The sequence below is a fragment of the Silene latifolia genome, chromosome 1, assembly GCF_048544455.1.
Source record: "Silene latifolia isolate original U9 population chromosome 1, ASM4854445v1, whole genome shotgun sequence".
NCBI lineage: Eukaryota > Viridiplantae > Streptophyta > Magnoliopsida > Caryophyllales > Caryophyllaceae > Silene > Silene latifolia.
In genome coordinates, this window is record NC_133526.1 from 37670185 (window position 1) to 37685884 (window position 15700).

General features: G+C 35.2%; 1 protein-coding gene across 2 annotated transcripts; it reads left to right on the forward strand.

Annotated features, from left to right (window-relative positions):
• The first annotated feature begins 4346 nt into the window (after positions 1-4346).
• LOC141603801 (uncharacterized) lies at positions 4347-13865 on the forward strand. 2 transcript variants are annotated; one of them, XM_074422925.1, is made up of 12 exons: positions 4347-4717; positions 5159-5257; positions 5389-5484; positions 6809-6912; positions 7470-7687; positions 8861-8983; positions 10198-10286; positions 11456-11561; positions 11802-11899; positions 12697-12942; positions 13358-13441; positions 13527-13865. In XM_074422925.1, the coding sequence occupies exons 2-12, from the start codon at positions 5159-5161 to the stop codon at positions 13542-13544; spliced, it is 1281 nt and encodes a 426-aa protein (XP_074279026.1). In that variant the 5' UTR covers positions 4347-4717; the 3' UTR covers positions 13545-13865. The 2 variants fall into 2 exon arrangements, with proteins under 2 accessions (XP_074279026.1, XP_074279027.1); XM_074422926.1 differs by having other exon boundaries at positions 4371-4717; positions 7445-7687.
• The last annotated feature ends 1835 nt before the right edge of the window (positions 13866-15700 follow it).

The window sequence follows — 15700 nt, forward strand, 5'->3', positions numbered from 1 at the left end:
AAGTTTGGTAATTTTCCTAAACAATTGTAAGGGACTAAAACATGGTCAATTTCATTAAAATAAAATAATTAATTAAGATGTTCAAAAATAATTAATTAAGATGGTCAATTTCATGGAGACTAAAAGAAAAAAGATGCTTGGTAATTTTCCTAAATATTTATAGAAGACTAGAAGATGGTCAATTTCTTTAAAATAAAATAATTAATTAGTATAAACATGCACACTTACGGTATTAATTATTATCATCATAAAATTATATGTTAAATTTAAAATCTATGCAATTTTATTAAACTTTATAGTTTATTAGATGTATGGAGACGATAATTATTTAACATACAAAAATATAATATAAGTAGGTTATAAATAATTCAAGTTAGATTCCATAATATATAATATTGCATAATTCTTTCGATTTGATTTAATGCATATATGTAATATATTTATATAAATACATAATCTTCTTAAAATTGCATGCCTAAATGGTAAAAGTAATTTCGTCAGTAAAGAAAAGAGTTGTAGTAACATTGGATATAGTTATATGATAGACTGATAGTAATCACTCATTTGAATAGTAAAAGTAACAATATTATCAGCGAGATTAGTGAAAGTGGTAGAAACAACAGCAGGAGTAGTGAAATAATCAATATTAATGCGGCAATAGTGAAAGTAACCATAATTACGGCGGAAGTAGTGAAATGATCAATGCGACAGTAGTGACAGTAACAATAATTACGGCGAAAGTAGTGAAAATAACAATGATTACGGGCAAGTCGTGAAAATATTAATAGCGGAAGTAGTAAATTTGTCTCAAAATTTATTTCATCGTAACTTTAGGACATGTTATAAAAAAAATATTAATGATGATAAATTTATGGGTTATGCAACTTTAAGTAATTTTATTTAATGAAAAAAAAATTAATGGTAAGTAGAGGTAGCCCGGGCGAAGCCGGGCACCAATACTAGTCATATTAATCTCTCATAAACAACTAAATTAATTTATAATTGGAGAATTATGATCCATGACTAAGATCCTTAAAGCAACTAAATTTGATTTTAGGGAGCAAAAAGTACATATATAAGTTAATTAGTATAATTTTAGGAAGAAGGGTATGATATGGAAAGTTAATGGAAAAGTGTATGTGAAAGAGTAAAATCCGTATGTGAAAAAGTAATTCCGATATTTTTTTGGCACCTAATTTTCTCTTTCATTTATATCATTTCTCATCATTACCATCCTCTTCCATTAATTTTGCCCACAATAGACATCTTACCTCTTTTACTTTAAATAATCTCAAAATTTTATAAAAGATAAAAATAAAAGAATTGTTATGTAAAAGACAAATAGTGATTGGTTAATGGGCATTGGGGCCAATGTAAGTTTTCCTCTAAAATTAGAGGAGGATAGAGGAAGTAGGTGACATTTTTGGGCCCCACTATCTTATGCTTAAAGTAGGTGGATATTAGTTATAGACGGATATCTCCCGTCTATAATGAGAATTTGTACAAAAAAAAATCAAATAGGGATAAAGAAAAAATAAGAGGAACTTATCCTCCTCTGTATTATACCATACTCTTAAGGAAAGCGCACGAGTGCAAAACCGACCTTCAATCCGTTTTAGTCTTCTACTTACGTTAATGTTTTTTTTACTTAATTTCAACTTTGACTGCTTACTTCAGTTTACTTTTACTTTAATTCAGTTCACCTAAGCTCATTTTAGCTCACTTTAACTATATTAAAACTTCAATTCTTTTTTATTTAGTTTGACTAGACATTATTATTATTATTATTATTATTATTATTATTATTGGTCTAAGCCTTTATAGCTATAACTCAAGAGTCCATTAAAATTAAAGGACTAAGTAAGTCCAATTACGACAAAGGGGGTGACTAATCCTATAAACAAGACTAACATGGCATACATCAAGCATTAGTAGCCTGTAGAAACCATTCCGCATCTCATTCAAAGCGAACGACTCCCAGAACTTTGCCTAAGCACCGAGATCATGTTGACCCATCAGGATTGAAACGGCAGACGCTCGAGCGCCTATACCAGACCCTTTACCGTCTTAGGCAAATTGATGGGGCACGCGGTGACCCCAGGCCACCCGCGTGCCAAGCACGAGTCACACGAACCCAAAGCAATTGTCACCTCTTATAAAAAGGTACAAAATGAACCTCTATAAATACAACTCTACGCACCATCTCAGGGTAAGAGACTTCTCACAACAACTTTCTCTCTCCAGAAGTAAGACTACAAAATCAACTAAGAGAGCACCGAGACCTCAGCTTCAAAGTGAGGTCTCGGCCAACGTCATGATACCGTACTAACTCAACCATTGGACACGGATCCCTTAGGATCCCCCACGAGGCTTTGTTTGTTGCGTGTGCAGGCATCTTTCGAGAACAGTGAGCATCAACCCGACACTTCATCCGAAAGGAGCAAGTTGACTCGATCTTGATGCGAGCAACGCCGGCTTTATTGTTTTGACCTGAAACATAAATATTTATATTTGCATTTTTATTAAAATATATTTAATTTTAATTGATTTGAAAGTAAAAAAAGTAAAGAAAATAACACAAATACTACTATACAACCTGTTGTACAAGAGCTTTGTACAACCATCACAAATCTAACCGAGCTTATGTGTATTTTTTTCGAGCTTTTATAACTTTTGATTTATATTTAAATTTTTTGATGTCAAAATTAAAATCTAATTGAGCTTATATATACTGTATTCTTGAATTTCATTACAATTTTTTAAAACCAATATTTTTATAATGGAGCTCAGATTAGAGTTGGCATTGGGCTGTGTCGGGCCGGCCCGCGTGCCGGCCCATCGTGCCTTCCCCCAAAAATGGCCCGGCCCAGGCACGGATATTGGGTTGGCCGTGCCGTGCCTAACCCACTCATCCAAACCCCCACCACGGTCCGCTCATGGCACGCACAGTTTCGTGCTCGGGTCGTGCTTGACCCATGGGCTAATCGTGTCTGGCACGTGGGCCGACCCAATAGCCTTAATAATTTTTTCTAAATACTTTTTTATTTATATAAATAATGAATATTAATGATTTAAATAATATTTTATTAAATATTAATGTACTTGATGTCTTGATTAGTTAATTACTTGTATTTTTAATGTAATAGATTTAATTAAATAATTAAAAAACGGGCCAAATCTCGGGCTGTGTCGTGCCAGGGCCGCCGTGCCTAGTTCGTGCCGGACCCTCCGTGCTTGGGCTGTGCCTAGGGATGTCAGTGGGGCGGGTTTTGACGGGTCTCGCCCCCACACCCGCCCCACTTGGGACGGGTGCGGGTAATGATTTGATGAGTCGTGGGGGCGGGGATGAGTTTCGAAAGTGTCATTCGTCGCGGGTCGTGGGGCGGGTGTGAGTATCACGTGAGACCCGCCCCGCACCACTCCGCCCGCCCGCCTCGCATGTCCCCACTCCGCTTATACCCGCCTTACTCATAAACCTAGACAAATTTGTACTATATAAAAATAAAATTTATAACTTAGATAAAAAACTTAAACCATTTTTTCATAAACCTAGACAAATTACATTTACTTCTTAGTTCTTAGCCACTCAAATACCCAACAACCTAAACCCTCCCAAAAAAAGAAACGCTAATCCTCAAACTATTTCGTGGTTTGAAAAATTTGTGTACTAGTTAATTAAATGTTATACCATTTTGCGGAAACTTATTTGTATAAGACGTACTACGAGACTAGTATGTTTTAGATTTAAGATTTATATTTTTAAAAATTGTTTTGTGAGGAGATATGTAATTTAGCGAGTCAACGGGTCCCCGCGGGGCGGGGACGGGTTTGAAAAGTTCAAACCGCTGCGGGTCGCGGGGCGGGTGTGGGTACGCATTATAGTTCACGGATACGGGTGCGGGTTATCCCTCCTCCGCACCCATCCGCTCCATTAACATCCCTAGCTGTGCCGTGCCTGGGCACGGGAATTTCCAAAAAACGCAGCCGCGGCCCGCCTCCAACCCGTTCGTGCCGTGCCCGTGCTGTCAGTACTGTTCATCCGTGTCGTGTCGTGCCCGTGTCGGACTCGTGCCGCCCGCCTTAGCCCGGCCCGGATTGCCAATTTGCCATCTCTAGCTCAGATTCTTTCGAATAAAGCTCGTAATGTATAGGTCTAAACTCAAATAATTCATTATAAAGCTCAGATTCTTTACTATACAACCAATACAACTGGTTGTATAGTCTACTTATTGAGAAAATAATGAAGTAACCAAGCTCAAGCCTAATCCGAGCCGAGTTTTGAGCTCAAGCTAAAGTTTTCGAGCCGATTACAAACTTATTCGTGCTTCAATGACAAGTGAAAAAGTATAGGGATATGAACACAAAAAAACATAGAAATACCCTGAAGAATATATCCCAAAAAATACAAGGATACAGATAAGAAAAATCCAAAAAACAAACAGAATTTGCGCTCAACTCCTCTTCATTATTGTAACAAAACACAGAGGGGAACCATCAGATTGATTCATAAAACTTCCATTTTTAGCAATTTCCAGTATTTTGTCCATCTCTTATCTCATCCATTTTGCCCAATTCATGAAATGAAACCCTTTTTATATGATTATCAATGTCGTATTTGTTTTGATATATATCGTCAATTTTAATTTTGTTTATTATTTTAAACCATACATTTGGAGTTATTGTGCTCCTCATTCCCATCATATCTCCAGAATCAAAGGTGAAACCCCATGATTTTTTATTTTAATGTATATATTCAATTCAATATCAACTTTGACTTATTCCTTTTCTGTGGTTGACTTAATTTACCTATTGATTTCTTATCAGATATGATTTGTTTGTTTACTTATTGCATTCTGTTCAAGGTGCTATGATTTGAATTGGGTTTTTCATTTTTCATAATATGATCACTTTTTCAATCATGTTAGTCTCAATCATTTATCGACCTTTGATTAAAATATTCGTAAAAGAGAGGTAAACAAATGAGACGGAGGGAGTATAATTGTAGCTTTGGGGAATAACTTTTGACTATGAGGATAGTAGTGTTGAAATCATGAGGTGGTGAATGTAGTGATATTGTAGCTTCATTGTTGTATTTTGCTTAATGTTTCGAGTAAGGATTTTGATTCTTGGGCTGTTGTTATGGTGGACAATGACACAGATGTTTTTAAGAAGATCTCACCAGGTAGATTTGGAAGCTTATTATCCTATTAGACCCGAGTGCCAGGACAGTGTCCCAAAAGCGCGGTTCAAGCTTAGGGTGAGATCTTTTACTGTTCTTCCTCTTAGTATTTGTTGTGCTTTTTTGTTCTATACTTAGGGTAGGCCTAATGCAAGGCATTTCCTATGGTTTGTTCCTTGTAGTTATGTTTTCTTTCTATTTTTATGCAGACAGGAAAAACTCTAAGTGAAAGAAGGTGGCATGCTTCATTCTCCAAGGAGGGTCACTTAGACATTGCAAGAGTGCTAAGACGGATCCAACGAGGGGTATGCACTAACTGCCCATGTCGTAGCTATCTATAGCCAAAACTAAAATAATGTTTGTATATGAAACTCCAGTTAATTTTTTGGTCTTGGTGGATCAATGTTACATATGGGTGTACAACGTTTAAAGTGTGGGAAATCTAATGCGTAGGTGTCGTAAGTTGTTGGGATTTTCTACCCCCACCCCACCCCGGCCCCAACCCAACCCACACACGATTTTCTTCCGAGTTTTAACATGTACTCCGCCATTTCAAAATCATGGAAAACTTATTGTGAGCCGAATGAGTCTCATAGACATCTCTTTAGCATCCTAGCCCTAAGACTCCTATCATGGGTGAAAGCGCAATTACAACTGTCCAATCTTGTGCTTATCTCATGTACCCTTAAAATCAATGAAAGTTGTAACTTAAATTCAAGTTTGCCACTTTGCCTCTTTCAAATGTTTGGCACTTTTAATCAATTACTCATCCATAATTTATGGAGTCGTCGACATAGTCTTCATTGTCTACTCATCAATAAGCCTCGTTTCATCACTTCATGTCAATTGTTAAAATCGCAATTATGATACTTGGGTTAGTTTAGGAACTATTCATTGAGTTTAAGGACGACCCATAATGATTTGTGCAGAGAATTGTATTGAATAATTGCTAGTTCATGATAAAAGGAAGCCAATCAGTTTAAATGAGCCATTTGAAGAGCCTTATCAGACTAAAGAGATTTAACTAGTAAAGTAGCAAGTATTAGTACCATAGTATTAATTCTCAGTTTTTGTCCTAGCCGCGGTATTGTTTGTCATAGCCTAGTTTCACTGAATGGGGCCACCCGGTAACCTCAAAAACCTTGATAACTCGGTGGCATATGGATGTCACCATTGATATTTAAAATCATGATTAGTACACAAGAATTTGCTGGTATTTATTTAGTCAAAGTACAAAGGCCCAGTTTGTCACATTATGTGTAAATAAGTGACAGTTATTATTTGATTTTTTGTGTGGCTAACTATAAATCAGAGATCATTCTCTAAAATATATCTGTCTACCAGTTAGGGAGCTGGTATTTGTGGACTTTGGGTCTTTCAGTCATTTAAGTACACTGTTTTTGCTCATAGTATTTGACAATTATTCAGAAACTTATGTGGTTGAGTTCCATATTTTACTTGTTGCATACTGGTATATGCATGCAATTTAGATTGTGTTAGCGACCTGATTTCTCATGATGCTATCTCTGTGCAGCTACAAATCAGTAGTTTGCATCATCATTTCGTGTTGTAGATAATTGCAAAATAGTCATTGGTTTTTGATATTCTGCTCTTCTGTACTTGTGTTAGGGTGTCCACCCCGCAATTCGAGGTGCTGTATGGGAGTTTTTGCTGGGCTGCTATGATCCAAATAGCACGTTTGATGACCGCTGTCTAATCAGGCAACGCCGCAGGTACTAAAAATGTGCAGTGAACTAGCATTCATACCGATAACTTCAAATGGCCCAAATAACATTGTCTTCTGAAATACCAGCTCTTGGTCATTTAGTCCACTGACTGCGCAAATTAATGATATATGATGATTCAAACAAATTTTTAACTTATCCGTGTCATGGCGCAAACCTTACAAGGCTTTGTTTTAACAAAATGATGTTGATCGTCTGGGTCTCTGGGACATCTCATTATCATCAAATTCACTGTTTTTCCAGTCAGTAGCATGTTATATATTTTTATGGTTGCTAGGAGGTCAAAGCGAGCATTTGATTTGGCCAGTGAGATTTTCCTTGTAAGATTTGCTAAATATTTGCCATGATTCTTCTGAGGTCAAGAGGATTTTTTGTATAATTTCTGTTTCCGGATATGATCCTTCTGTAATGTGACAGAAAAATGGTAGAATTAGTGCGAAAACTTTTTATATACTGCAACTGTCAATGTTGAATTAGAGTGAGCATGTGTTTGTGCAAACATGTGCTCTGTTTTGACCAGATCTACTATATCATATTGGACTTAGAGAGCGGTATGATGACTGGAAAGCAGAGTGTCAAAAGATGGTACCTACTATAGGTAGTGGAAATTTTCTTACAACGCCCATTGTAACTGATGATGGCCAGCCAATAGAAAATGGCGAGGGTGCTAATGATGATGAATCTCCCAATCAACAAGGAAGATCTAATGATGCTGCTTTAGAGAAGAAAGTGATACGGTGGAAGCAGGTCTTGCCTCAAATTGGTATGTATGTAATCATGCTATTAAGAAGTACGTCTTTTTAGATGTGTTGCTCTTATTGGCGTTTGATGATGTTCTGAACAATTGCTTTGCATATTAATTAGGGAAAACCCTGTCCAAAAAAAAAAAGGAAAACCACCATATGGATATTTCTGTCGCCATCGTACCTTCATGTGGACGCTTCTTTTGCCATCATTAGAGAGATTTTAGAAAAGAATAATGAGTTATGAGATCAACATCAGTCTCATGTTTTCACAAGCTGAAAGCATTTTAGCATAATAGAAATATGTGAAAATGAAGTCGTTGTCATCGCCGTCATCACCATCACCATTACGCTAGTTCCTCCAAATATGCTTGCACTCAGCCATGGGAGGGTAGAAATTTGTTTTTAACCTCTGTTCGAATTGTGAGTTGAGATGGCTTTTTCATGGTCAAATTTGTTCTTTTATGGTGATAATAATCTTATATGACTTCTGAAAGGGCATTTAAGCTCTAAACTCTAATTCGTCACTGCTCATGAAATTATGAAGAGAAACTAGAACACTTTAAACTTCTTATGAATAGTTAGCCACGGCCTAGAGGGTATGATAGACAATGGATAAGAACTGTTAAGATTATATTTTAACTCTTACAGCTGAGGGAAGCTGGAGAGGAGGGATGCTTGGTTCCCTTGTTTGGATCGCAGATTGAATTGGAGGGGTTCATTTCACTCATACAAGCCAAATCAAGATCCTTTTCAACATAAGAAAGATTTGAAAAACACTCTTCATTCTCCCAATCCTTCCTTTCCCCTTCCCTTCTCTCCATCCCCCTACCCTCCCCTCTCCTTACAACTTAATTTTTATCCAAACAATGCCTTAGTGATGACAAATATTGACAGGTATATGCTCATTACTCACCAAAGTTCTTCTGCAGCAGATTAGTAGTTCATTTGTGTAAAAAAAATCAGACTTTGGGAAGCATATAGATAGCTCCGATATTAAGGAAAAGCAATCTCTTGGTTGCGAAATGGGCCTGACATAGTTTTTTTAAGTTACCATTGTCTTGAACCAGTGCAATTGTGTGAAGATAGATACAGCTTCACTTGTAATAACATTGTTAGTTTCTTGGCAGTTTCCAAAGTCATAAGTGCTGTTTCTGTTATTCTGCTTTGTTGATTGATACTTCGCATTGCAGGTTTGGATGTTGTACGAACAGATCAGTCACTTGTCTTTTACCAAACTGAAAGTAACCAGGCAAAACTCTGGAATGTTCTTGCCATATACGCTTGGTTGGACAGCGATGTTAGTTATGTTCAAGGTAAACACTGTTTAACAAATATTACTTGTTGACTTTATCGGTTACCCGCAAATCCACAATGTAGTTTACAAATACTCCCTCCTATTCACTCATTTCTTCCCTTATCTTTTTTGCACAAGAAATAAGGAAATGAATTTGGACCACACAAAACACACAACCTCACATGCAAAAAAGGAAAGAGGGAAGAAAATACGACTAACTAAATAAGAAAAAAGGGAAGAAATTAGTGAATAGGAGGGAGTACTTTTTAAAAGCACTCATATGTGAGCATTATTCTAAAATACGGAGTAGTATGTTATTTGACCTAAATACTCCTATAAATGTACTATGTTTTAGTAATTACCATAAAATCTGATATGTATACAAGTTCCTTTAATAGTTTAATGTATGGTTTTCCAATATTGTAGTGTAAAACAGTCCGACAATAACATTTTGGATGCAGTTTTATATAAGTGCTAAAACAACATAATATTATTTTGCGTACTGTTGCACACTTGCACAAGTTCCCTGTAACAGAATAGAGTAATTTTGTTACAACAGCTCAAAAGTTTGCTAAGGCTAGCTAGCTCGTTACTCTGGTTCTTTTGTATGATACAGGCATACAGCTAATATGCATAATTCTTCGTTCATTCAGAAATATATCATTACAGTCTTCTCCTCAAATTCTCTAAAATTGATTCTATGCATTTATCTAAGGCTTTGCACGTTGTAAGATTTCCCTAAAGCTAATAAAATCTTGATCTTTCATCTGAGATCTTTCTTCAATCTGGATAACCTATGATTGATTCTTCCTTTGTAATTGTTCTTCCGGATATCAATTATTCCTGAGAATCATTTATTCCCCAGTTAGCTGATGAAGAATGAGTAGCTCATTACTGTAAGAATCAAACGAAACACAGAGGTGCAATAAGCAGATTGCAGGATTTTAGCTTACAAAAATATGCCCTTTGTTGCAGGGTTACTGATCTACTTTACATGTTTCATACTGGTTGTGCAGATCTCTTCTCAAGGCACTGTTTAACTAATTTAGATCACCCCCCTCGGTGTTTGATAATAGTAATATTAGTTAATAAATCCAACAAGGTTATTCGTTGTTTAGTGCAGGCTTTAAAAGTTTAAAACAATACGACTATAATATATCGGCTATATCTGGTATTGGATACTTCACTCTGTACTCTAATACTGGTTTAGTGGTTACTTCAACTTGTTGGCAGGGATGAATGATATTTGCTCCCCGATTGTAATACTTCTTGAAAATGAAGCAGATGCCTACTGGTGTTTTGAGCGTGCAATGCGCAGATTGGTAAGGAACTAAAGATGTTATTGCACCTGCTATGAGCTTTACTCCAATGTCTAAATAACGTCCGGTTTAAGATTGATAGTTTTGCTATTGTATTGGGTCATGGTTTTTTCTTTAGGTATTGAAGTTTTAGAATTTTTTATTTAAGCTACTTTAAAAGCTCATGGTAAAGATTACGAACTCCTTTATTATAATCTATATGCAAAATTTATTAAAAATATGTTAATATCTCAAGATGAGATTTAAGTATTTTTTCATATGTGCGATTTCGATTTTCATTAATACTCCTATTAATTCTACGTTTATGATTTATTTTCCTGGGCCCCTTCGAAAATTTCTTAAGATCCACCGCTGAATATACAAACTCATGCAAGTCCATTAATTGGGATCTAGACATATTTTGTACTCGCTTCATCCCATTTATATCATCCACATTTTCTGTGATATCATAATGGCAAGAGTAATGTGATATCTCTACATGAGTACATGTGTACTCTATAAGTCTAGGGGTAATAATGATATTTTCATAAATCTAAAATATGTTTTGTAGTCAAATGGAAATAATATAAATGGGTTGGAAGCAGAATATGATTTTGTTTTTCAAACTGTCAAAAGGTAATGATGGCTGATTTATTATCAACTCATGAAGATTTCCCTTTGTATGTGAAACGGCGGTTATTACATTAGGTTTTTATGTTTTTGTACTTTCATTAGTCTAACTCAATGTTCTTTTCCTAGTTATGTGTTTAAGGTAATAGTCTTATTTACTGCTTGATTCATCATTTTGTTATCATGTTAGAAGAGTATGCACATACTCCCTTCATTTATTCCATTTCCGCGCTAGTTCAAAACATCTAAGAAGCAGTTTAAACAAACACATGAAAATGGAATGAATGGAGGAGATATCTAATTAAAATGTTTTCACTTTTTTTTCCATCATATACGAGTTAAGTATTCAAAATTACTTTTTACTAGCAATGGAATTTCCTGTTTAATGCAGTCAGGTCATCTATTGGAGGGTTCAGTTAAAAACAATGTCCAAATTGCACAGAAATAAATACGCTCAAATTTGGGTTTAAATTTCCTTTTGGGCTTATGATTAGTTTAGCCTCCACTTAAGTTGCAGCTGACACTGTTCTATGTTTTCTGTTTATCCATGTAAATGATACAAGAGGGATAATTTCAAGACAACTGCAACTTCAATAGGAGTGCAAGCTCGGCTAAGTACACTTTCATCGATAATCAAAGTTATCGACCCTAAATTACATCAGCACCTTGGTAGGTTGTCCTTTTTCCATAAAAAAAGGGGTGGGAGATATGTCTACCCATGTTCGATATGCATTCTTGTGATTAAAACGGCGACTACTGTTTATTCTATATGAAATACTAAACATAACGACTTTTTGTGGCCAAAAGAATGAGCAATACAAAAAAAAATTGGAATGTAAAATGTGCTTTAATGTGCGGGTGGTGGTGGTATTCTTTGACTTGATTTTCCTCCTTTTTTTTTGTTGGTAGAGGATTTAGATGGAGGAGAGTATTTATTTGCCTTTCGCATGCTGATGGTACTATTTCGGAGAGAGTTTTCATTTATTGATGCTCTGTATCTTTGGGAGGTAAGAAATTTGTTCACTCAAATAACTATTTAGATTTGGATTAAAATGTCCACTGCATGCGCCAATTTATTTGATTATTAGGCCACCTTATGTCTGTGCTATAACATGGCTGCTTAAGGCTGGGGTTGTAAAAAGCTCACCACCCATGACATTCTGGTAAGTGTTGTAACTCCCAGTGAACACAGAAGTGTAATTCACGGTTGTGCGTTAAAAATCTTGATCAGTTGATCTTACAGTTCTTTTTTGCGTTAGTTTTATCACCTCCATTCGTCTGACATAGACTGTAGCGACTGTCGACCATGTGTCAGTCAAGTGTCAGCATCATCGAATATCGACCAAACCTCGTCTATTTTTCATGGCCCGTTACATGTCGCGAAATATCGACACAGCAGGCTGAACTTTTTATTTATGTAGTGGCGGATATTTATTCCATGACCCACGTAACCATGTTACTCAGACTTTGTTGGAAGGATTTGGATTTGATGTAGGTGTCTGTCTATTGTTGGACTCTGTTATATGGAAAAATACTAATGTTTGCGGTCATTACCATGTCCAAATGTCGAGTATCTGACACGGCTCCATGAGATAATTTGAAGAGTTGAATTAACATAGGTCATAACCATGTCATACGTGAGATAATATGAAGACTTGAAGTAACATAGGCCATGACGGCGTGACCCATGACTAGGCAATTTTGGGAGACACATCAATGTTTTGTCCAGGTGGAATAGAACTTCGTAATTGTATTATTGATAATATGACTTGAATCTTAACTGAATTGTTATTGTTGGTTTCAGTTAATGTGGGCGATGGAGTACAATCCAAACACATTCTTGTTATATGAGACTAGTGCGGCCGATGTAACTAGTGCTAACGTGACTGAAAAGATGCTGAAACGCTATGGGAAATTTGAGAGGAACAATGTTAGAATTGGGTGCAAGGATTACCAAAGTGCATTAGCAGTTTTTCTGGCTGCGAGCATCCTTGAAAACAAGCACAAGCGAATACTCAAGGAAGCCAAAGGTCTTGATGACATTGTCGAGGTCTCTCTTTCCTTTCCTCAATGTGTTTGTTACTGCTTTTTGCGGTTCCCTTCCCATTTCAGTTTTGCACTTCATTTCTTTTATATTTTCATCTCTTTTTCAGCGGAGCAAAGACCTCTTATTATTAAGTTTTGGTTTATGAGAGAGAAGCTAAATGATAACCAACTTCGTTACTCCTTTCTTTAAAATGAAATAGCTATCGGTCGATGTAATTCTTGACGCAATTTTCATCATGAGCCATATCAAATCAATCCCATAGTTGTCAATTAAGGGGTAAAGTTGTTTACACCCAACCCTCTTACCCTTATATTGGCAGGAGCTTGTAAAGTTCTGGGTTGATGTTGGTGTACTGTTGTTGACTTGGTGAAATTTCTGTGTATTTTGAACTTGCTAAGAACGTCTCACATTCCTACAGATTCTTGGTGATGTGACGGGAAATCTAGATGCTAGAAAAGCATGTAAAGAGGCGCTGGAGATCCACAAGAAGTTTCTCAAAAAGGCAAGTTCCATATTTTTTTGCAAACAAGCTCATTTCTATATCGATAATCAATATGTTGATACACTTTTTGTCGGCCTTACTGCAGGCTCAGCAACCATCATGAGGACTACATTTGTATCTTTGCTTTGTCCCGGGACACTAATATAAGATTTCTTCTGGTCATTCATTCTCATTTTTGACAAAGTTCTGCACAAATCTGAGGGGATAACAAAAAGGCAGGAAGAGAGAAATTTTATGGAAGCTGTTCCTAAAATTTTGAAGGGTGGGTTGTGTATGTATGACATATAGCTTGTTATTTATTGTTGGTTCGACTTTCGAGGGAAATGCAGTGAATGAAGCCTAGGCCCTAGTGTCTTGTTTGTTTGTATGTGAGGAAGTGCTGTAATTTGTAATTTGCATGAAGCCAATGGCAAGTTTCAGAATATCTCATTTTTTTTTTTTTTTTTTTTTTTTTTGGGGGTGGGGGGGAAGGGGGGGATCCACTGTTTACTTAGAGGAATGTGTCGAAGGAAAGAAACAAGTTTCAAATGAACAAATTGCCAGTATACAGATCGCGTTTGAAATTTGTAACATTTTATTTGGTATTAAACTGAATGTCTTGGTCCTTTTGTTAGGATGAAAGTTTTATGGATTGTAGAATCTTTATCCCCTTAATATTGCTTAATGCTAAAACTTTAGCGAGGATGCAATAGGGACTGCCGTTATCTTTGTGTCACCCACGAATCTCTTTGATGCCCCCATAGAGAACGGTTAGACACGTAAACCCTTTAATATTTAATACTCCCTTTTATTCACTCATTTCTTCCCCTTTTATTTTGCACAAGAAATAAGAAAATGATTTTGGACCACACAAAACACTCTGCCCCACCTACAATTGAATTTGGACCACACAAAACCTTCCAAAAAAGAAAAGAGGGAAGAAAATCCGACTATCATGAAAACGGAAAGAGGGAGGAAATGAGTGAATAGGAGGGAGTAAAATATATACATCAATACATATATATAAAGCAGAAACTTTTCGAGCGATATTAGAGAGTCCAACTTTTTTAGAATTCCTAACAAGAGTAGATTTCGAAAAAAAATTAAAGAAATCCTAATAAGTGTAGATCTAGCTTTTTCCTTCTAATAATTTATGAGAAAATTATGCTAATCAAAGTAGATCTAATAATTTATGAGAAAGTAATCCTACTAGAAGTAAATCTAATAATTTATGAGAAAAATAATACTAATAGAGGTGGATCTAATAATTTATCGATTATTCTTTAAGAAAATAATAATAGAAAAATAACTTTATAAAGAATATGTTTATTTTAGAAATATTAATAACGCAAAAAAAAAATTATTTAATAAACGCACGTATAAATTGTTACAACTGTATATTTTATAAACATACAATTAATTTTTGTGAGAAAAAGAAAAAAAAAAGAGATCCTAATTTCTTACAAATATAAAATATTGTCAAAAATCTAAGTTGTTTGATTTTAACTACTTAGTAAAACTCGTGTAGTAACAAAGATAATTTTTTTTTTTTGAATATTTAAAAGATTTACAAAAGATTCGAGTTGTTAATTATAACCAAACCCGTAATTGTCTTACAAAAACCTTAGGAAAAAACTGATTTTTATTTTTAAAAAAATATTTCAGGAAAAAGTAACATGTCATAATAGGAAAAAAGAAGTAAAGAGAAAAAATTACTTAGCATTTGACATAGAAAAATTTCTACAATGACAATATTAAAAATAAACAACTTCGACGATGGCAAAAACTCTGATCTTCTATAACGAAATTGAGCTACCATTTAAAAATATTAAATAAGTCTCATATCGATTTTGTCAAATGAGCCGAAGAATTAAATACAAATGAACAAAGTCAAGAATTACGATTTTATGTGGGACTAATAGTCCAAGAACCAGCTAACTATGAATAAATCAGTGTACGATGATTATATAGAAAAATTGTGAGAACTATATATAATCTACTATTATATCACTGAATTTTTTCTTCAAACTGGTTTCAAATTCATATCAAATCCATAATAGACGTTAAAAATGTATTGAACTGGCAAATACACAAAATTACGCGGTTACATCCATTATTACTTTCTAAACTCCAATTCAACTATGTGTTTTTATTCACTTAATTATTTACCGCGGTTTGCGTATGGCTGGTTATTAGAGTTATTACTTTGTCAGGTACTAATTCTATATTTAAAAGTGCAATAGTTTTTACACTAGCTTTTCATAGTTTTTTTTTTGGTCC